General features: G+C 47.1%; 2 protein-coding genes across 8 annotated transcripts in view; one reads left to right on the top strand and one right to left on the bottom strand.

The window, feature by feature from the left end:
• Positions 1-6,549, top strand: part of LYPLA2 (lysophospholipase 2) — a 28,284-nt gene extending 21,735 nt beyond the window's left edge. For all 4 annotated transcript variants that reach the window (XM_054999246.1, XM_054999243.1, XM_054999244.1 and 1 more), the window contains exons 7-10: positions 1,003-1,076; positions 1,812-1,913; positions 2,108-2,284; positions 3,609-6,549. In XM_054999246.1, the coding sequence (XP_054855221.1) occupies positions 1,003-1,076; positions 1,812-1,913; positions 2,108-2,284; positions 3,609-3,659 (404 nt within the window). In that variant the 3' untranslated portion in view covers positions 3,660-6,549. The remainder of the gene's footprint in view (positions 1-1,002; positions 1,077-1,811; positions 1,914-2,107; positions 2,285-3,608) is intronic.
• Positions 6,550-9,684: 3,135 nt separating this feature from the next.
• The window catches only part of GALE (UDP-galactose-4-epimerase), a 57,877-nt gene continuing 45,951 nt past the window's right edge, over positions 9,685-21,610 (bottom strand). For all 4 annotated transcript variants that reach the window (XM_054999763.1, XM_054999766.1, XM_054999765.1 and 1 more), the window contains exons 2-11: positions 19,000-19,126; positions 17,592-17,707; positions 16,738-16,851; positions 14,817-14,993; positions 14,365-14,478; positions 14,217-14,283; positions 12,707-12,792; positions 12,238-12,315; positions 10,314-10,428; positions 9,685-10,091 (exon numbers count right to left, since the gene is read on the bottom strand). In XM_054999763.1, the coding sequence (XP_054855738.1) occupies positions 10,036-10,091; positions 10,314-10,428; positions 12,238-12,315; positions 12,707-12,792; positions 14,217-14,283; positions 14,365-14,478; positions 14,817-14,993; positions 16,738-16,851; positions 17,592-17,707; positions 19,000-19,126 (1,050 nt within the window). In that variant the 3' untranslated portion in view covers positions 9,685-10,035. The remainder of the gene's footprint in view (positions 10,092-10,313; positions 10,429-12,237; positions 12,316-12,706; positions 12,793-14,216; positions 14,284-14,364; positions 14,479-14,816; positions 14,994-16,737; positions 16,852-17,591; positions 17,708-18,999; positions 19,127-21,610) is intronic.

The raw sequence follows: 21,610 nt of genomic DNA, 5'->3' as shown, positions 1-21,610 counted from the left end.
AATACTTCAAATACTTCAAATCTTGCTATACTTCAGATTTCTTTCCTTTACATATATAGTCATTTATTACTTTCTAACAACTGCGATTCTTCCTAACCATGAAATGTTTAAATTTTGCCGTCTCTGCAAATCTTCAATAATTCCTGTCCAAACTTTTTGATAATTATCTTTTTAAAGGTTCTCGTTTCGTGATGATACGTTTATCCCTAAATATCTTAATGGCTTTGTAGTGATAGTACAGTCAGTTATACTTCTGATCTTTTCAGATTTCTCTTTTGTTGTCGAGAGTTAACAGTATCTTCGTTTTCTTCTTATACAGTTTATGTCCAGAATGCTGCCCAAATCTTAATATTTGTTCCATTACATAAATCAGGGAGGTATGTGGATTTGTCACTGATACAACCACATCAACTGCATAGCTTTTCATCTTATACATCTCTTTCCCTTCCTTTATTCCAGCAATTTTGCTTTCTTGTCTGATTCTCTTCATATTGTGCCACTGAAAAGAGTGTTCTGGGGTTTGGAGGGTAGGGTTGGTCTGTTTTCTGGCCCCAATATATCACCCATCCACTTAGAAATTATTTCTCCTCCCCCCCCCCTATTCATTTCTGCTGCAAGAGTCTTTACAAGCCAAACTACTAAGCTTTTAAAAACAAAAAAGAATCTGGATTTTTAAAGCAAAGATAACTGTGAGTGGTGTACCAGTGTCACGTAGTGGTCAGAATGCTGAACTAAGACTGGAGAGACCCAGATTCCAATTCTCACTCAGCTGTAACTGGTCATGGACCAGTGGCTTTCCCAACCTAAGCTGCCTCACAGGGTTGTTGTGAAAGTAAAATGGAGTGTGGGTAAACCACATATGCTGTGAGTTCTTTGGAGGGGATGGGTTGGATAAATCCAATAGATTTTTTTTGCATCATTCATTGTGTGTGCACAATGTGTGCACATTGTGTATGCCTATGAATCTTTTGCTGCTTTGACCTTTTTCTCTTTGTGTTTCAGTTAAAGCAGTCATCGAGCATGAGGTAAAGAATGGAATCCCAGCCAACCGCATCATCCTGGGAGGCTTTTCACAGGTGAGTCAGGGAGAGGGGAAAGCAGTGTAGTTGTGGGGGGGCAGAGGGGCGGGCATCTGCAGCATCACTGGCATTGTGTTGCTGCATGTGGGCACTTGGGATGGCAGCAGAGAATGGGAGCTAGGCATTGGTTGCTGGGCCCTTTTCCAAGTCAGCTGTAACCGCCTTTGTCAAGGGAGATGTGCAGTGACTTCTGGCCCTTTGGAGGTGCATTGGCTTCTCCCTGTGTCTGATGAAATCCTGGAAGCTCAATGGGGTAAAACAAAGCTGCTGGAGTGGAATTCAGCCCTTGTTTACTGCCTGCTTCCTTATGCACAAGGAGCATCATTCTTAGGGAAATAAGCAAATCTCAGAAATGCATATGACCTGCTCAGATGCAGAACTTGCCGTTTGTGTCTGGAAGGGCTAATGCCATACCGGGCATTCCTCCCTCAAGTGCTTAATTGGGGCAGGGAATGATGTTTGTGTGACTGTGATTTCTTGGGGTGGGGGAGGGTCACAAGAATGCTCCATGCATTTGGCTCAGGTGGTGTCTGTTAGACATGAAACTCTAATGGAAGTCCTTGGAGAGACTGCTGTTTTTTTATATTTTGGGAAGATTCCTTTTTGTCACAAAGGTCAAAAGGGTGCCAGTGGATGGAATAAATTTGACGTGTGCTTGTTTTGGTCATGGAGGTGGGGTGCTCTCTTTTTGGACAAACGGTGACCTGCTTTCTTCCTTTTGTGATCCTCCAGGGTGGTGCACTCTCTCTCTACACAGCTCTCACTTCCGCGCACCAGTTGGCTGGCATCGTGGCCCTCAGTTGCTGGCTTCCCCTGCACAAGTCCTTCCCTCAGGTATTGTGGTAGTGCTCCTTCTTTTCCATGTTGCTGTATTTTCATTGGTACCAAACTCATTGGAGCAGGTCATATTTGTAATAAGAACCAGTTCTTCTCTGGGATGAGCCTGCAAGCAGAGACTGTATTTCCCAGAATGCAGTGCACTACTCATCCTCTCTGCCTGGGTTACTCACAGCTGCTTTTCATTATAGGCAGCAAACAATGGTGTGAACAAAGACATACCCATTCTTCAATGTCATGGTGAGATGGACCCCATGATCCCAGTGCGTTTCGGGGCTCTCACCGCTGAGAAACTCAAGTGTGTCGTAACCCCAAGCAAGGTCCAGTTCAGAACTTATCCAGGACTGATGCACAGCTCCTGCCCTCAGGTTAGTCTGCAGCTAGCTTTAATCCTTTTTCCTGCTTTTTTGCAACTAGGGGGAGTGCTGGGCGACACAATGTCTTCACAAGCAATGATGAGATGTCCTAGGGAGCTCCTTCTTCCACACAGGGTCTAGCATGCTCAGAAATTTTGAGTCTGTCCTACTTTCTGGTGCCTTGACAGCCAAAGGCTCAGCCAACACCAAAAAGCAGGGCATTTTCTGCGATGGCCCCCTCCCTTGGAATCCTCTCCCTCAATTGGAAGTTCAAGGAATCTCTACATTGGCTGGGCTTTGTAGAGAAATTCAGATACCACTCCTGCAACTGTGGGTGTTTTTAGCATGTGTGTGTGTGTCTTTCTCCTTGGGTTCCCAAGCAACTGCCATGTTAGTCATTTGTTTTTGCTACTACAAAGAATCCTTGGGTAACTTGAATACTAACAGATGTGCTTGCAGTCTCTGGCAAAAGTGGCTTGCAAAAGCCTTTGTACAGCTTGGATCTATTCTCCCTTTCACCTGCTCAGCAGGAAGGTGACTTTTGCCAATTTCTTTCCTGTAGCTGCATCCCTCCACCACCCACCCCCAAATATTGCTAGGGTATCACCTACCCATGAGGTTGCAGGGTTTTTTAGGGTGACATTTTAATGATTGCTTTGTTTTTTGTTTCATCATATTTGATAAAGTGATGCTTTTTTGCATTAAAACTGTTGTGAGCTACCTGTTGGGCCTAAAGTAGAGGTAAAAATGATTAGTTGAAAATATGCAGCACAGGAAAATATGAACAATTCTCTTCCCCTTCCCCTTTTTAAATTTTTGAAAACTTTGGTTCTCCCCTGGGAGGCTTCTTTCGCGCGCGCGCGCGCGCGCGCGCGCGTGTGTGTGTGTGAGAGAGAGAGAGAGAGAGAGAGAGAGTTGCTAAAAGTTTCTACCTCATTATGGCAGAGGAAATTTTGAGAATAAATTCCAGTGGGTTCACTGTGTTAAGGCCTTTTGCAACAAAAACTAAAGAGTCCTGCGGGGCCTAAAAGCAAGTACATTATTTGTAGCTTTGCTAAGCTTTTGAGCATTTTGGGGGGTTGGACTATGATTCTATGATTCTACCAGATGAAGAGGGCTTCAGTCCCTGCAAGAGTTAACGCTAAGAGAAATGTCGTCTTCAAGATGCCCCTGGGCTCTGCTTGTGTTTTTTCTTAGAAAAAGGCATAAGGATGGGGCTTTTGTTGATTAACGCTTTGGGCTGTCCTGGTTGGGGGTGTGTGCCTTGACCTCCTCAGAAGGGGGCTTTTCCTGCTGGGCCTTAAAAAGGACTCCTCCCCTCCCTTGATCTCTGCAGGAGATGGCGGCTGTGAAAGAATTCATCGAGAAGCTGCTGCCCAGGATTTAAATGGAGCTACTCAAGACTGTTGCAGGGAGAGGAGGCCAAAGGTCACCACCTCCGATCTTTAACCCTTGACCTGTCAGTTGCATTTGGAAGCCATGACGATCCACCTCACTCCAGTTGGTTTCCTTTCTCCGACCCTTCCCTTCCTCCTGCACCTGCCCTTCCTTTTGCAGGAGGGGCATCTCCTGTATGCAGAGTGAAGGGCTGTAGCTGGTTTTAAGGTACAAGCCAAGATCCATTTGGCTGCCTTTTTGCAAATTAGTGGGTTTGGGCGGGGAGTCGTCCAGTTTGTGTCTTTCCCTCTCCCCCTTCAATTGCTTGCTGCGGCAGTTAACTGGGTGGCAGCCAAAAAAGCAAAAGGTATTTTAGGAGACTTACTTCTTTTGCAGTATTCGTGGGGTGATTCAGTCAGCAGTCTGAGCTCCCTGATGGGTTTACAGTACTTCCCACTTCCCTTTCTCTGTGGTGTGGAGAGTCCGTCCCGGCTTGTGTGCACTGGTTCTGCTGGAGTTGTGTCAGCAGTGCAGGCAGAGCTGGAGCTAGCACTCAACTTTTTTTCCCCTGGGCTGAAGAGGTAGTAAAATTCTCCTGTTCTGCCCAGAGGAAAACACCACAGAGCCCTGTACCTTAAACTTTGCTCCAAAAATACCCCCAGCACTGGCAGGAAGAGAGGCCTGTTGGTGGAGGCCTGTGGCTTGTCTTCCAGCCTCATCCTGTTCCTGTCAACCCCATGAGCAACAGCCAGAGTGTGCACGTGTCTCAGCAAGTGCTGGAATTGAAGTTGTGGTGTTACTATGGTGGAATTGCTCTCACCTTCACTAGGAGTTTATTCCTAATGTGATTCTTCTACACTCTTAACCACCTTTTCTTTCCCCATCATCTCCAGTACAGTCTCTTCCATTCTATTGGGCCCATGTCATTTCATTGCTATGCAGGTAGGGGCAGAGTTTGGGGGAGATGGAAACACAGCGTGGGGCTGTCTGCAGCCTTCTGGGTATCAAGAAGATTGGAAGCATACACACGTACCCCAGCGATCACTGGCAGCTGCTCTTGCAGCTGGGACAGTGCCTCCATGGTGATTGCTTCTGTTGGCCAGTGGGGTGCCGAAGACAGCTGCTCAGTGTTCCTTTCCCCTTCCATATCAAACAGCTGCAAGCAGGGGGGGGGCGGGTTTGCAATCAAGGAAGCCTCCCCTTAGCAGCGCCTCAGTTGTCGATAGATCTGCTAAGCACAGAGTTCTCTCCCAACCCGAACCCTTCCCTAGCCCTGGTGGCTGGCAACCAAGATGGTTTTCTCCTTACTTTTTGTGACAAGCCCCCTCTTTCCCAGAGTATTGGGCTCACATTATTTCCAGGAGCGGTGATGGGGGCAGGGGGTGTCTGTGCTGTTGAACAGCAAAGGGCCCATCCTTCTACACTCCTACAGTGTCCTCCATCTGGGCTGACACCAGGATTTGACAGCCAAGGACAGGGTGTCTCTTCTGATTGAGGCTCTTCTTTTATTCTCTGTGTTTTTGGTGAAGGGCTATTTCTCTTGCTTCCTCCTCCATTGTCTTTTTATGTGGCCTATGCCCCCTATCTTTCTCCCCATTGCACCAAACAGTCGGTTTGGGTTGTTGAGGAGCAGTAAATGAGTGCTGGGTCCATCCTAGTGCTCAACAGTTCTTTGGAAATGGGTTGAGCTAAACATATAGCTGGGAGAGGTAGGGAGCACGGCTGTACCCCTGCAGAATGCTGATGCCCTCCTCCTTCCAGAAGACGGCCACCTTTTATGGAGCTTGCGACACGGCACACTGACAGTCTTAAAAGTCTCTTCCCACTTTCCGTTTTCAAAGGACAAACAAGAGTGTGTGCTGCCGCCACCTGCATCGCCTTGCCTTCATTGGGCATAAGTGACTTCCCCACAGGGTGGAAGCCTCTTGCTTCAGGCTGCTCCTTCTCGGGCACATGGAGGGTCCCTAAACCCGTGTGTGTTTCCTTAGGCGGGTGATAACAGCCAGCATATGTTCATCTTTGGGATTTGCACTGTCTCAGTCGTACCCTAGCTTGAGGCCAGGAAAGTTTACGTTTATATGGGCAGAAGGAAGTTTGAAGGTTGAGATTGGGGGAGGGGGTGTTTGGGACAGGCTGGAGTTATTCAGTGCAGCCTTTTTTTTAATTCATCTCCAGATCCACAGGAAGCAATAACCCTCTCATAGCCATAAGCTGTTTTAAAAAGGGTCTGTTTTTTTTACTGCTTTGAAAAAAAATTCAGGCCTAGTCTACTTGTGTGCAACACAATAAACTGGTAGAATGTTCCACTTAACATTGAAATGGGGCAAAGGATGCCATTTTAAAACATTCCCCTCACCCACATTAAAAGGTTCCTCACAATTTTTTTTTAAGAGAGCAAGCGCACACAAGGAAAAGAAGTTCTAGGTTACTCTATTCCTTGCCTGCTACTTTTCTACTGGAAGGGAATTTTTTTAAATGTGTATTAAAAATGTGATTTTCATTCTGCTGCATAAGTAGACCCAGCCTTAGCTTTGTACTCTGGAACGGACATGGCAGAGGGATTCAGTTTCTGCGCCAGAGGCTGGCCTGTTGCTGCTCCTCTCCTCTCCACCTGTGAAATTTGGATTGCTTTTGCATAGCAGTTATCCCACCAAGTGCTCTGCTGTTGCCTCAAGCTTGGCTGGACCTTTCTTAAAGCAGTTGGCAAAGCAGGGCTCGCAAATTGTCGATGTCCCTAAAGGTATTGTTGAATATGGCCAAAAGGGGGGCGGGGGGCGGGGGAGGTGGCAGTTTATTCCTCTAAAAAAAATTTTCCCCTCCCCCTTCTCTTTTGTGTTCCTTGTACATCATTTTCTTTTCTATGTTCTACTGTCGGATATGAGATTAAACAGACACAACCATCCTGTTGTCTCAGCCCATTTCTTCAGTGCAGTTGAGACACAGTCCTTGTTCTGCAGTGGTTAGTTTTCATTCATCTGCACAACAAGCCTGTGAAGTAGGTCAGTATTCAAAGTCAGGGGAAGGAGTGAATGAATGCCTGAATGGCCTGTGGTCTTCCAGTGAAGTAGTGAGAGTAAAGTGGTATTAAAGGCACCTCCATGTTTCCTACCAAGCTTCAGTAAACCATTGCAGCACAGTTCTGCAAAACGGGAATAGATACTGATTTCTGGCAGAGAATGCACGGGCTGCAGTTTGTAAGCTGGGCTTTCCTTGTCTCTTCAGGGCAGGGGTGAGGTGAGAGCAGAATTACCTTTTTCCTTTCTTAGAAAACGTTAATAGTCTTGTCCTCACTTGGATGGATGCGCAGCCTTAGCTCCTGAAGCACAGAAGGAAAACAGGGTCCGGCTCGTACGTTTTAAATAGTGTTTTAAAAAAAGGCTTTGTATGGTGCAGAGACATCGTGTGCATCCTGTAATGGCATTCTTCCTCTGTTCAGGTTGTAAAATACTCCTGTGAAACACACTGAGGATACTACATGCAGGGGAATGTATGTAACACTTAGTTTAAAATTTAGTTCAGGCCTTTCCAGCTAGCCCAAAATGGTCTCTTGTGCCTAAAGGGCCTCTCCCACCTCCCATTTCATTGGCGCTGCTGTGGGTTGAAGCGAAGCTGACTGCTTATATACAGTAACCTGCTCTTATTGAGAGTGCAATAGTGTGTGCCTTGCCTGGATTTGGGGGGCTGAAGAGAGTGAGTGGGATTGCTAAAAACCTGACAAGGAACTGAAAGTTGGGAACAAGGAAGTTTGTAGTGCCTACATTCTTTGACTTGAGAAATAGCTTGAGGTGGGGGCAGTTTCTGCCTGCGGCAAAGGGAGAGGTACTTCTGCTTGACATGTCTGTGGTTTTGGTCAAGTCTTTGATTCTGGCAATAGGTTTGCAAATCATCCTATTGAAGCGAGTGAAGAATTGTGTGGAACTTTCATATCATAACCTGATTCTTTTAACTGGAAATGCCAGGCATTGAGCTTGGGACCTTCTGCATGCCAAGCAGATGCGCTACCAAAGAGCCATGGCTGCTGGTGCTGGAACAGAAGGTACAAAGTGATCCTACATTTCCTGTGTAATTTATAGTATGGTAGAGGCCAAATATAAAATAGCAGTCAAGCAAATTAACAGCAGTGGCTTCTTGAAGTTTGAGTCTAGGTGAGTAGCCCTAACCCTCTATGGTGGGCTATTTATTAATTGCTTCTCTCCCCATCCCTGTCCCAGTGGCAGCTCTGCCCTCCCACTCCCCCCAGCATTCCCGCCTCCTGGAAGGCCAGCCTGTTAGTGAATATCCAGTTTGTGTTCTTTCTTCCTTCTGACCGAGCCCTGCCAATTTTCTAGCTGGCAGAGCAAGAATAAGCCAAGAGGATTTCGATCTATATGAAAACAGCTGTCTACACTGAGGAAGCTTAACCAATGACAATTGTGGGATTTCAGGCAGGCTGTGCTAAAGCAGAACAGAAAAGTGGATCGTTTCTTTTAGGCAGCTCTTGCCAAAGTATTGGTATGATTCAGTTCCTTCTCAAGATTTGTGCTTTTAAAAGAATGTCCATAAAGTGAACTTCCTGTGGGGGCAGGATAACTGTAGGGAGAGGGTGCCAGTGATTGCAGGTGGAGTGCTTGGAGCAAGACCAAAATTATTGGTTCCTGTAATAATAATTGGTTCTCATATGTGTCTGAGGGCACAAGGTGGGGCATTGCTTTGGGAATGATTCAGCTTGGATGAGTCAAGCTTGGCTGTGGAGTGGTCAAGACAGGGCACACCTCACCTGGAAGACAGACTAGGGGAAAGCTGGCAAGCTGTGGTTACATTGGTGTTCCCTCATTCATTCATCCCTCCGCATAGAGCAGAAACAGACCACGAGCAAACTGCAGACCTCGCCTCCTAAGTCTATTGAAACCAGCTATGTTACTGCAGGGAGGAGCTTTGGAAATCTCTCATCCTCAGGGGTAGGAATTTTGACTTTCAGGAAGTACTGTCCTGTAATATGTACTGCTTTTGAAACTCCTGGAATAAAGTCTTGGCCATGCTTATGAACAAACACATTTAAACCACATTTAATGTGTTCAAGGATTCATGGAAGAGTATCTGAATGTGAACTTGCTATCTGAGCCAGAACCTAGCCCATTCCCTTGCTGTTCTTTGCCTGAAGGTGCAGCAGTGCCTGCGGAGTTCCAGTAAACTTCAGCCCTTCATAAGAAAGGGCTGAAATAAGCACCTACCAGCAAACTGTACATGCTGTGCTTTTAAATTTGCTTATTCTTTGCAAAAATGTCTTGCCCGATGCCTTCTCTAGAAGAGTACATTCAAATGGTTTCAAGTTCATTCTCGGGTCCCATGTGCATCCTCAGCAAGTTTCCACAACACTTTTTTCAGTTTAAATGTTTTAATTAGTTTCCTCTGCAGCAAATGGTAGAAATGTTAGTGCAACCCTCCATCAGTATTCTCCTCTATTTTTAGCATAGATCTCTGTGAAAGTGCCCCGGTGACCATAAACAGCCTGCAGCTCACAGCCCCTACTGGACTTAAGTGTCCAGCAGTACTAAGACACCTGGCAATGCTCCCCACTAAGCGCACTGCAGTTGGCACTGCCCTTCTACCTTGGTCTCTTCTGTGTGTCGTTTCCCACCCCCCACCCACCCCCGGCCCCAGCTGCAGTTGATCCAGACCAGCAAGGTAAACACATCTGGAGCAGACTGGTGCTTCATTCCTCTCCCTAGGAACTGGGAGATCATTCCAGAAGTTCCAACCTTGTCCACGAGGTGTCCTTTTCTTTGTGGAGAGTGAGAGATGAGCATCTTCTCAACCACACTAATTTCAGACCAGTCCGAGGGTAGCAGAACTTCCCCTCCCTGCAGTTGAAGGAAATTTCAAGCTGCTGGCTTCTCCCCTCTAAAAAGGTGAGTGTTGCGAGTTTTACAGTTTAGCCCTCAAGAGAATGTGTAGGCTGCATCTATTCCCGTATACTCCTTGCTGTAGGGCTCGCTGGTCTCTGCTGCCACCTCTCTGCCTTTTAGACCCAAATTCTGAAATAAAGAAAACTAGTCCTCAGAGAAGCATGCATTTATAGTGACAGTCCAAGTAAGGTGCCTGTTATTTTAAATAATGGAGGGTTGACCCATCTGCTGTTCCTCCTGCCCCTGTAGGATCACCTGAGACTGCTATTCCCTCTCTGTCCCCAACTTGCCTGGCAGGGGCCGCTGAAGGAGATACAAGGAAGGGGGCAGAGTAAAAGAAGACGACAGTCCTTCCCTCCCCGTATCCAGTCAGGGTCCATTCGTTGGTCATGAAAGGGGAGAAGAGGGCGTTTAAAAAGAATCATTCCATCCCTGAGCGAGAAGTCCTTGGAATGTGGAGGCAGCACCACCCATGGGGAACAGATGATGCTATTCAGAGCACTAGTTCTTGCTGAAGCCGGTGGGATTCTGTGACTGCCATCTCCACAAGTCCTCACCTATAGAGAGGAAAGGTGCACATGTTGAAGAACTGGGCTGAGATATCCCCCCTCTCTCACACACACTCCAAGAAGCTTGCCTGCATGCACAGGCTAGCATGAAATCGGGAGAAGGCAGGGTTTTTTCCCACCTTCTATAACCCTAGAAAAAGGGCAAAGAGGGCAGGTGCCAATGAGAAAAGCAGCTGGCTGCAGGTGGCCCTGAATGGAGTGTCTACTTACACATCTTGTCCAAGCCAAAGACTGCCTTCCAGCCCAGCTCCCGCTCTGCAAGGGCAGGGTTGGCGTAACAGGAAGCTACATCCCCTTCCCGACGTGCAACGATTCTGTACTTGAGCTAAACGAAAACAAGACAGCTCATCAGCCAATTTAGGAGGTGGGGGAGTGGTGGCAGACTGACAGGTGCAGCTACTGTGGTCAATGGAGAGAAACAAAGCTAGGGTTGCTGCTATGGCAGAGTCCAGGCCTGCCCACTTCAGTAGGAAGAAGAGTGGGAGGCCTTTATCACAGTAAGGCTCCTGGGACAAAATGTGGAGTTCATGTCCTCCTGCCCCTGGGATTTTCTGCCCAGCAGGGCTTCTGATTGGCCATTTGAGATCAGATTAGCTGTGCAGGTTTTTTAAAAGTTGCTTCTGCAGTAGCCACCACCACAGCACAAAGATCTTCACTGCATGACTGATGGCAAGCTGTGTGCATGCAAGAAAATATTTTAAAGCTATATGGTCATTTTAAAAGGCCTCTTATTAAACACAGGCTGTGCTTGAAATGTTGCAGAGTTGCTATTAAGAGTTATATATGAGCTCGCTCGCCCCCTGCTCTTTTGCGGTTGGCACTACCTCTTGTGGCAGCCGTTTTGTTTTTGTGTCCATCACCCTGTGCCAAAATTCCAAAGGTGGCTGTAAGCTGAAAAAAGTTGGGGGGCCCTCCTCTAAAGCAACTGGCAGCCAGCTTGTACTTTTAAGCACAGCATGTGGTAGAGGTCTCCTGGGATTGTATCTGTCAAGCCTAACCTGCCTTAAGCTGAGAGGTTCACTCCCCAGCCTGGGATCCTGGAGTAAGCCTCTTTGTTATTAAGGTAAAGTATCTCAGCTTTGGACCAGCAAGGTCACAGCAACTACCATAAAACAAAGAGAGCTTCTATTAAAAAAGGGAGTATTAATAAAATTCCAACAATAATACAGTTCCAAGCGGAGGCTCCAATGCACTAAAACAATAAAACTAACTCCCTAGATAAACTTACATAACACAGTTCCTGTAGTACAAATATTACCTCTTGATATTGCAGCTGCCCAACAGCACGATGAGAGTTAAAAAAAGGTAAGGGGAATCCAAAGGAAAAGAAGAAAATCTTGACCCAGCAAAATAAACACTGGCCATAAACCATCCACCAATCATTTTGTCTCCCAAAGTTAACTCCCCCCTCCCATCCTACACCAGTTGCAATCAATGCCCATTTAAGAGACCTGAAGGAACAACCTTAATGATGACAGCTCCTGCTTATAGGCATAAACCACCATCAGTTGTTCCATATCCAGAGCCAAGAAAGTCAAAACTTCCTTCAGAAATTATTCTCTTCTTGATGGCACGATTTCGGATATGCTGGGGGGAAATGCAAGCAGACCAGCCAAATACCTTTTATATAGCATAGGGTGGTGAGGGCCAGAGAAGGGAGCTGTAAAAAGACACCCAGGGTCTGTCAAATGCTAAAGGATGCCCACAAATTAGCCCTGGTCATGCAGAACCAAACAGTTCCATAAGCTCCTGTGCTTTGCTCCCTGCCAGGCCACCAAATGTAGCATTGGATGACTTGGGGGGAGGCAAATACATAGGCCTGCTTCAGAAATTACTGGGGCTGCAATCCAGCCAAGGTTAGTCCATTTTAAAGTCCCGCTTATTTTTTATGGGAAGAGATTTCAGCATGTGCTGAAATCAACCTTATGCAGGGCATCAGGAGAACTGAGGGTGCTCTACAAATAAGCAATTGCTTTGATTTTTTTCAAACAGTAAGATTTAGAGGGTGTTTTAAGTTCAGGTTGCAAGAATGCCACTAGCTGGGCCTGTAGTTGGTGTGTAGAAGGTCTTCATTTCTTGAACCGCAGCCGAAGTTAATCCCCTCCTCCCTACAGACCCTAGCTTGTTACCTTACCTCCCTCCCCGATGCCTTCTCCATGGCTTTGACCATCTGCAGGACAGAGTAGCCAACTCCTGTCCCAAGGTTGTATATCTGTAAAGAGGACACGTCTTCCTTACATTTGTGTTTATTCCTGTAGCACTTTAAAAGACAACATAAGCAAACTGTCCTCCTCCCAAGCATTGCCACATGACTAGCGAAACCAGAATAAAATTATGCCCAAGAAATCACCCTTCCCATTTTCTTAGTCTGCAGACTGTGTGCAAGCCAAAGACTGCAGTCAGGACTGGTGCAAAGCACGTCTCCTGCACAAACTCCATGGAAGCAAAAGAACTTCCCAGAGATCACAGAGAGGGATTGGGTGGAAAGTCAGGCAATCAAAAGCCACCTCCCAGGGAAGCTGTTGCCAATTAAGCAGAGTGCCTTTACACTCAAACGAAGGCAGTGTGTGTCATCCAAAACCCGCCAGAGCTTCCCCCCCTACCTTGCAGCCACAATTCTCCTTGAGCTTCTTCAATGCCGCAATATGGCCCTTGGCCAGATCCACCACGTGGATGTAATCTCTAATGCCTGCAGGAGGAAAAGGAATCCCATCAGTCAGTTCTGCAGCTGCTCAGGCTGAGCAATCCTGTGCCCCGATTTACTGTCAACGCAGAGTTCAAAGATGGGATGGCGTGTCTTGCAGTCAACAGGATACAAAGCTGTCCAGAAGGTCTTGGCTATGCTCAACTTTAGTTCAGTCTGAACTGAACTAGAGGTACCTCTGTCCCCTTCCAAATGGTGACCTGATTGTTCCCCCCTTCGTTGCGTTCTCTTCCAGTGTACTCCTTATGCTAAGCTGGGGGCAAGGAAGGAAACTTTTTCCTGGCTGAGCATTTTTTTCCACTAATTTAAATGGACCAGTGAGACATCCCCCCCCTCCATGTACTTCTGTGTTTGCATGCTTCCCCAAAGGTGTGTGTTCTCTCTGACCAGCCAACACACATTTTAAGTTTGGTTTGCACAACTATGTATGCAACTTGCACAGGTATTGCTTCTCCTGAGCCCTCCCACCAGCAGGCTGTAATAGACACTTCCTTCCCTGGGCAGTTCCAGAACTGTTCAGCAACTTTGGAAAAGAGACCACTTGTCCCAACATGAAGATGGAGGGGTGGTGCTAAGCCTCCAGCCCCTTTGGGAAGAAGGCTGCTCTCAGTTGGGTCCTCCCCATGATGCTTTTGTCTCCTGGGTCCTCCCTATTTTGCTGCCTTTGATACCTGGATTTCCAGTTATGGCCAGTTTACAGCTCCCTTGCAAGAGGGCAATTACTCAGTAGCAAACTTCTCCCCCAGGTCAAGCAAGGTGGGAAAACAGCTGCCCATTCCCTCCAGAGCAGGACGACTGCTTCCCCCACAGATCCCCTCTTTGCTCAGGCGTTCACAGAGGAGCCACCCCCTTCCCTTTTATCCAGCACTGCTTTTGTTCATGACTTGAGCCAAGTTTCAAAGGCTTGCATTACAGGACATGAAACTTATAGAGCTAGGAGGTATTTGATAGGGGTAGAGGGCTGCCGAAAGCCATTCCTTCACCACCACCACCACCACCACCACCCAAGTTTGCATCCACAGCCATTCTTTAGTGTTGAAGTTCCCCAACTGTTTGAGGGTTTAGGATTTCAAATGAGAAGCTTGTATTTGATCCTACCGGCCAATGCATGTATTTATTTACTTCATTTATACCCCTCCTTTCTCCACAATGAGAACCCAAAGGGGCTTACATCATACTTCTCTCTTTTATCCTCACAACAACCCTGTAAAATAGGTTAGGCTGAGAGTGTGGCACTGACCCAAGGTCACCCAGCAAGCTTCCATGGCAGAGTAGGAATTCGAACCTGTGTTTCCCAGATCCAAATTCAACACTCACCTCTACACCATATTACTCTGTGTGTGTGAGTGACAGACAAGTGGACCACTATGCCTTTTAAACTTTAAAAACCAGGTTGCAGTCTAACTCACCTGTCCCATCCACTGTTTTATAATCATTCCCAAAAACACTCAAGAACTCCCTGCGTCCCACTGCCACCTGGAACAGATAAGAAGGAATGATTAAAATCCTCTCCAGACTTTTAAGGGAGTTGAACAAACTCATCTGAGGGGCTTGTACCTGGGCAACATAAGGCATCAGGTTGTTCGGGATTCCCTGGGGATCTTCTCCTATCTTTCCAGACTGGTGAGCTCCAATAGGGTTGAAATATCGCAGAAGAACAGCATTCCAGTCCTAATAATAATATAAATCAAATGTTATTAATATTAACAGCCACTCAGAGCAGTTTACAAAGTATGTTGTTGTTATCCCCACAACAATCACCCTGTGAGGTGGGTGGGGCTGAGAGAGCTTCAGAGAGCTGTGACTGACCCAAGGTCACCCAGCTGGCTTCAAGCAGAGGAGTGGGGAATCAAACCCGGTTATCCCACCGCTCTTAACCACTACACCAAACTGGCTCCTGGGGACCAAAGGGTGGCAATCTGGTTGGGAAAATCTGGCCAGGATGTTCTCGCTCGGGGCAGGGGACCCTAATTTCAAGGGCCTTCATGGGTGAAGGGCAGCTTTCTTACCAGCTCTGCCTTGCACAAATCGCGGATCATCTCTTCGATGAAATACTTGGACTTGCCGTAGGGATTAGTGCAGCCACCAACAGGATGGTTTTCATCTAGGGGGAGGTAGGTGGGATCCCCATAGACTGTGGCTGAGCTGCTGAACACCAAATTCTTGACTCCATGTGCTTTCATGGTCTGGGGAGGGAGGGGAGAAAATGCAGACTGGTTAGATTCTCCTTTCACGCACATGGACACCATTTTTATCTCACTCCTTCCTCCACAGAGGAGTCAGGACAAAGTACATCGTTCTGTTCATATTTAACTCACACCACTCCTATAAGGAGGGTTAGGCTAAGAGACAAGACTGGCCCCAAAGTTTCATGGCTGGAGGAGGAATTTGAATCCAGGTCTCACTGTGCTAACCACTGCACCAGTCCACATGGAAATGGGTTCATGAGCAATGGGAGATGGGGGGTGGTCAACACAACTGATGGCTCATAGGTAGCATCTACGCCCCACCTAAGTTTTCCCGCAGATCAGCAGACACTTGGGCCGGAGGGGCCCTGGCTCAGTGGCTGCATACAGAAGACCTCAAGTTTCAGTCCCCGGCATCCCTAGTTACAAAATCTTTAGAAGCAGGTCTCGGGAAGAGGCTTTCTTTGTCTGAGGCCATTTGCCAGTCAGAGTAAACAACACCAAGCTGGCTTAACCAACAATCTGACCTGGTATAAGGCAGCTTTCCACATCTGTATAGAAAGGGGGGGCACAGTGCAGTGGTTCAGGACATGCTTGGCTTGTGGAAAGTCCCAGGTTCAAATTCTTACATGTCTAGTTAAAAGAGTACATATAACAGGAATCGCCCTTGCCTGCCCAAGACTCTCAAGAGCTATGTCAGAGTACATAAGAGCCCTGCTGGGTCAGACCAGCAATTCATTGAGTCCAGCATCCTTTTTCACCCAATGGACAGTTACTCTGGTCAGCCAACAAACAGGGCATGGAGGCCAAGGCATTCCCTGATGTTGCCTCCTGGCCACTAGTATTCAGAGGCCTCCTGCCTTTGGTCATTGTCCATTAATGGCTAGCAGCCATTAATGAAGGTCTCCTCCACCAGTCAGTCTAATCCTCTTCTCAAATCATCGATGCTCCAGTAGAGAATGCCAGACTTTCTAATACATTTTTATTCTGCCCCTCCTCCAAGGAGCTCAGGATGCCACACATTGTCCTCCCCTCCTCTGTTTTATCCTCACAACAACCCCTGTAAGATAGATTAGGCCGAGTGTGTGTGACTGACACACTGTCACCCAGCAAGCTTCCATGGAAGAGTGGCGATTCAAACCTAGGATTCCCAGACCCTAGTCTGACTTTTGAACCATTACACCAAGCTCGTTCTCTAGAAGGGCCAATGGTCTGATGGCTATAATACAGTTTTCTAGGCAGCAGGTCTCCTGACCAACTCTGCTTCTGCCCAGCTAGCATCCCTTGCAGTCCTAAGTGAGAGGCACTACTTTCCTCTAGGACACCAGCTCTCCTTTCCAACAAGGCTCCTGCTCAGATCAGAAGTAGTTCCCAGCGCTCCTGTGCAAGGCATCATTTCCAACAGAGCCAGCATCCCACATCAAGTGATCAGTAACTTCTTTCTTCAGGTGGGTGCATGCTGGGTCAAACACAGCACTTTGCATAATGTTTAGCAGCATATCAGGCAGGTGCACACAAATAAAATGAGTGGGTGCCTCAGCAGTGACATTACAGCTGAGGAGTTCAGTGTGTGGGAGGGAGGATCAAACACTGCATATTGGAGAAGTTGGCTACCCCAGCTTAGCAGTTTTCACACAAGATACTAAACAGCACCTTCGGACCTTATTCCTGCGATTCATGCCATGTGTGAGTAAGAGCTTTCCATTTAGATTATAACATGGGGCCAGAGAGACCCACTGCTTACCTCCAGTAAACGGATGGTCCCAGTGAGGTTCACCTTGTAGTACTCCAGCGGCTTCTGGACTGACTCTCCAACAGCTTTGAGGCCCGCAAAATGCATCACGGCTGAGAACTGGTGCTGTTTAGGAAAAGCACAGGGTGTGCTGCTTTAAGGACCTTGGTGTCACATTCACATTCACATGTTGTTTCTTTAAGTAGGAGGATCTGAAATGTCCTGCAGGTCAAAGCAGATCCTGCACCCTGCTTGCCCTCAGAGTTGGCTATGTGGCTATGCTAAGAAGAGAGACTGCAAACTAGGAGGAATGTCTTTGCTGCAGCAAAGGAGCCAGATGATACCTCGGCACCATCCACAGTTGGGCCAGTTCTTTGGGCCAGTTCAAAAGGGAGCCAAGTTTCCTCTTCCCATGTCCAGCTGCAAGGCAATGGTTGCAGACCCAACCTCACAGGGCCCACCCGGATGTGATGCCCAGGAGTTCCACAAACTCAGCTCTCGAGTTATTTCCCCCCTCTAAACAGCACATGTGCATGGATCCTGTGTGCACCTGCTATTTAAGGGGAGGGAACCCACTGGGAGCTCCATATAAGGAATGCTCATCATCACATGACGCTTCTAGGGATTATAAAAGCCTGCCATCCCACCCCAAAACGATGCAGAGGCAAGATGCAGGCGCTGTCTTCCCTGAGAGACTCCAGTGTGGCCCAACCTCACTAGGATAGTAGAGGTGGGAAACCTCTGGCAAGGAGGGGAGTCCTTTGTATTGTCCCACAGTGAGAGTAAAGACTGAGCCAGGGTGGGGTGGAAGGAAGCAGGACCCCCCTACCTGTCATGGCAGAGGAGTCAGGGCCAGACATTCTCACCTTCTTGAAGAGCTCCTGGAGGCCAGCTTCATCGAGGACATCTAACTGCTGGAAAGAGATCTCCTTCTGCACAATCTCTTGCACCCGCCGAATGCTCTCAGGCAAGGCCTTGTCCCCTGGGGAAGGAGAGCCTGCTTTTGACACCGTGGCAAAGGAGGGACTCATGCCCAGTCTACTGATGCCTTCTGAACAAGGCCAGACTCAGAGTCAGACCCCCCTACCCCACCCCAACAACTAACAGGCCAGAAACTCCAATCCAGCCCTTGGTAACAGCCTGAAGCCGTCAGACAGATACCTGATCACAAGGACTCCCCACCCTGCACTTTACCGCTGCCTTTGTGTGCAAACCAAGTTTGATCGAGACAAGGAAGAAGCATCCACTCATAGCTACTTTTGCACAGGTAGTTGTCCAGTTTAAACAGGAAAATGCCACCCAAGTGCAAGCCCCACATCCGGCATCATTTTAAATCAAGCCTGCCTCTTAGGAAGGGACCAGAGACACTGGTCATTCCATGACCCTTTTAGCCGACTTTTCAAAATATATATAATGCAGCCACTGGGGATATGATTTAAGGGGAAGAGGAGCCAGTTAGTCTTTCCCCAGCCCCAAATCTCACACCTCCCCAAAAGCTACTTGCGGAGCCCCTGAGGAAAAGGTATGTGTGCCCAGGGTTTTTTTTCTGGGAAAAGAGGTGGTGGAACTCAGTGGTTTGCCCTCAGAGAAAATGGTCACATGGCTGGTAGCCCCGCCCCCTGATCTCCAGACAGAAGTTGCCCTCCGCACCGCGGAGATCAGGGGGTGGGGCCACCAGCCATGTGACCATTTTCAAGAGGTTCCGGGAACTCCGTTCCACCACGTTCCTGCTGAAAAAAAGCCCTGTGTGTGCCTATACACCACCCTTTATCCACAGGGCAGGCAAAAGGGCTGCTTGACACCATCTCCTCCAACTTGAGCACCAGCAGTGTTTTGAGATTGGTTATCTTTGTCAGGGGTAATGTGTATCGCAAAGGCTATGTCAGAAAATTTTCAGACTCCAAGCCAAATGAAAATTTGATCCTGTGATAACAATACTATATTATAGTACTGGAATATTTGGCTTATAGGAGTTCAGCAGATAATTCTTGAATACCTTTTTAAATTTTCTTCCTCCTTCTGTTTTTTCCAAAAACCAGCACTTTGATTCAAGGCAAAAAAATGAACAGGAATTCTTTATGCATCAGCCTGCTGTATGGGTCACCACGCCCTTCCTGCTTCACTTTAAACTGACTGAAGTTTCCATACGATCTGCAAAGGCAGCCCCACGGAGAGCACATTGCAGTGGCCTAACCACAGTCCCAAGGGCCTGGGATCGCTGTGGCCAGATCTCCCCAGTCCAGACCCTAGGGAGTACGATCTGTCCCCTCTTACCTCGGATGGCATTGTGAAAATTATCGATGACCACCGGTGTGTAACCTGCCTCAATGAGCTCCAGCACACAATGGCTCCCTATGTAGCCGGCTCCGCCTGTCACAAGGATCTTCTCCGACATCCTTACCTGGAATGGCACAAAGAAGCCTCATGAAAGAGCCCCAATCCCTCCTCTAAGAGCCACGGAGACTTAGAGTTCTAGGCACAGAACAGTTTCCAGTTGGAAGGGGGGCCTGCAAAATGTGCATTCCTTTGTTCAGTACTTTAACACTGCAGCCATGATCCTCAAAATAAAGCACTGAGTAAAAACAGCTCTTTACTGAGGTGTCGATAATGGAAAAGTCACTTTTGGCAGCTGGCCGTATATATTTCTGGCTCGACCAATCAGACTGAAGAGCTGCCACGAAGCTGCGCCCTCCCCTCCTCATTTTATTGTATTTTTAAACATTACACTCAGGAAGAGCGTTCAAATGAAACAACTTTAAAGAAAGAGATGCAGAGGAGTTAGCCGTGTTAGTCTGTGGTAGCAAAATCAAAAAGAGACAGCAATGTGTAGTGGCTAGAGTATCAATTAACAGGTGCTCATAGGTAGACAATACGAAATTATATATAATGCAAAATTATATAAGACACAGGTTTAAGATAAAATGCAAGACCAAATCCCCAAGCAAAAACATTCCTATAGTCTCCAAAATTGCAGGGTAGAGTGGTGTCCTGGGTACCATATGGTATGTGGAAGATCTGAATTCGAATCCACAAAGCAAACATTCTAGTCATGGCAAACCTATTATCTGTCTTACAAAACTGTTATCACAATAAGCCACAACGGTAGCCAACCTCCAGGTGGGACTTGGAGATCTGGAATTACAGCTGATCTCCAGACTACAGAGATCAGTTGCCTTGGAGGGAATGGCATTGTTGGAGGGTGGACTCTAGCATTATAATTTACAGATGTCCCTCTCCTCCCCAAACCCCACCCTCCCCAGGCTTTTTACCCCCAAATCTCCAGGAATCTGCCAATCTAAATTTGGTAACCCTATTTTGGCACTGAAAAAAAATGACATACTGAAGGCATGGGGGGGAGGGGCGGTAAATGTGTTTTTAGTCCCCTCCTCCTGCTTCAAAAATATTTGAGAAGGAAAACAGCTAATCTCTCTCACACATACCTGATGGTCTCAGAAATGTTCCTATTTATCTTTATGGTAAACTTTGTACAGAACCTACAAAGTCCTCAACCAGGTTGAAAACAAAAAAAAGCATACTGTTAAGAAATCAAAGTATTCAACGGATTCCATAGCAAGAACCAGGGCTTTTTTTCAGCTGGAACACGGTGGAACGGAGTTCCAGCACCTCTTGAAAATGGTCACATGGCTGGTGGCCCCACCCCCTGATCTCCAGACAGAGAGGAGTTTAGATTGCCACGGAGGGCAATCTAAACTCCCCTCTGTCTGGAGATCAGGGGGCGGGGCCACCAGCTATGTGACTATTTTCTCCGAGGGCAACCCACTGAGTTCCACCACCTCTTTTCCCAGAAAAAAAAAGCCCTGGCAAGAACAAATAGTTGCCTGCAAGAAAGAGTTTGTGCAAAGAACTAGGTGGGTTTAAAAAAAATAAAGCAACAACTACTAGCCAACACAAAATAGGTGGTTTAAGAAAGCCTTCTTGGAAAGTTTGAAGAAGGTACATAAAAGCACTAAGGACAATTGTTCGCAGTATGGAGGAGTCTCGTCCAGAATACAGAGAGTAGTATAGGGTCAAACTCAAATAGGACTCGATTTGGGCAGAGAGCTGGGTTGCTCTTTTAAGCATATTTCAACACCCTTCACTGAATGTTCAGCTTCATTATTTTCCCCCCAGAAAAGTTTGTAAGTTCCTAGCCTTTAGGAAAAACGTGCAGTCTGCCTCAGTAAACACTTGCTTACTTTTTCATCCCTGGCCAATGGGTACCAAAGTACTGGGGTTGGATCCTGCAAATCTTTTCTGCCAATACCAGCATTTTCCTCCAGTACAAGAATCACAGAGGGGACTTCTAGCACTGGGGGGGGGGGCACTCTTCATAAAACAGGTCCGAAGAATGGAACCCACTGGGATGAGGTCCCTTCCAACCCTATGATTGTATCAGATGAATTATTGAGCACAGCTGTAGCATACTGGTTAAGTGGTTGGGTTACAAATCAGCACTCTGCTGGTTCAAATCCCACTACTGCTATGAGCTCAGCACATGGCCTTGGGGAAGCCCCTCCTCTCAGCCCGTTGTATTGTGGAGATAATAATTCACTGACTTTGTTTGCCACTGAGTGGGGCACTAATCTGTCTAGAAGAGCAGTATATAAGCATGGTTATTATTATTACTTGTTTAATAATGTTATTTAAAAATTAAGTTTCCAAACATACTGGCAAAAACCTAAATCCAGGCAATCTATTTCACACAGACTTTCATTAGCACCCCACCCAGCATACCCACAGACTTCAGCATCACCCCCAAATTCCTCTTTCCTTCGACACTTGAAAATTGGCTGGCAAGGACCATTCCAGAGGGGAAGCCCTGTTGAGCATATTGTAAGAAAACAAAACAAAAAGTCCAGTAGTGTCTTAAAGAGTAACATGATTT

This window comes from Eublepharis macularius, chromosome 15, assembly GCF_028583425.1.
Source record: "Eublepharis macularius isolate TG4126 chromosome 15, MPM_Emac_v1.0, whole genome shotgun sequence".
In the NCBI taxonomy this organism is placed as follows: Eukaryota; Metazoa; Chordata; class Lepidosauria; order Squamata; family Eublepharidae; genus Eublepharis; species Eublepharis macularius.
Note: the sequence above shows the minus strand (reverse complement) of the source record. Positions and strands in the feature narration are given on the sequence as shown.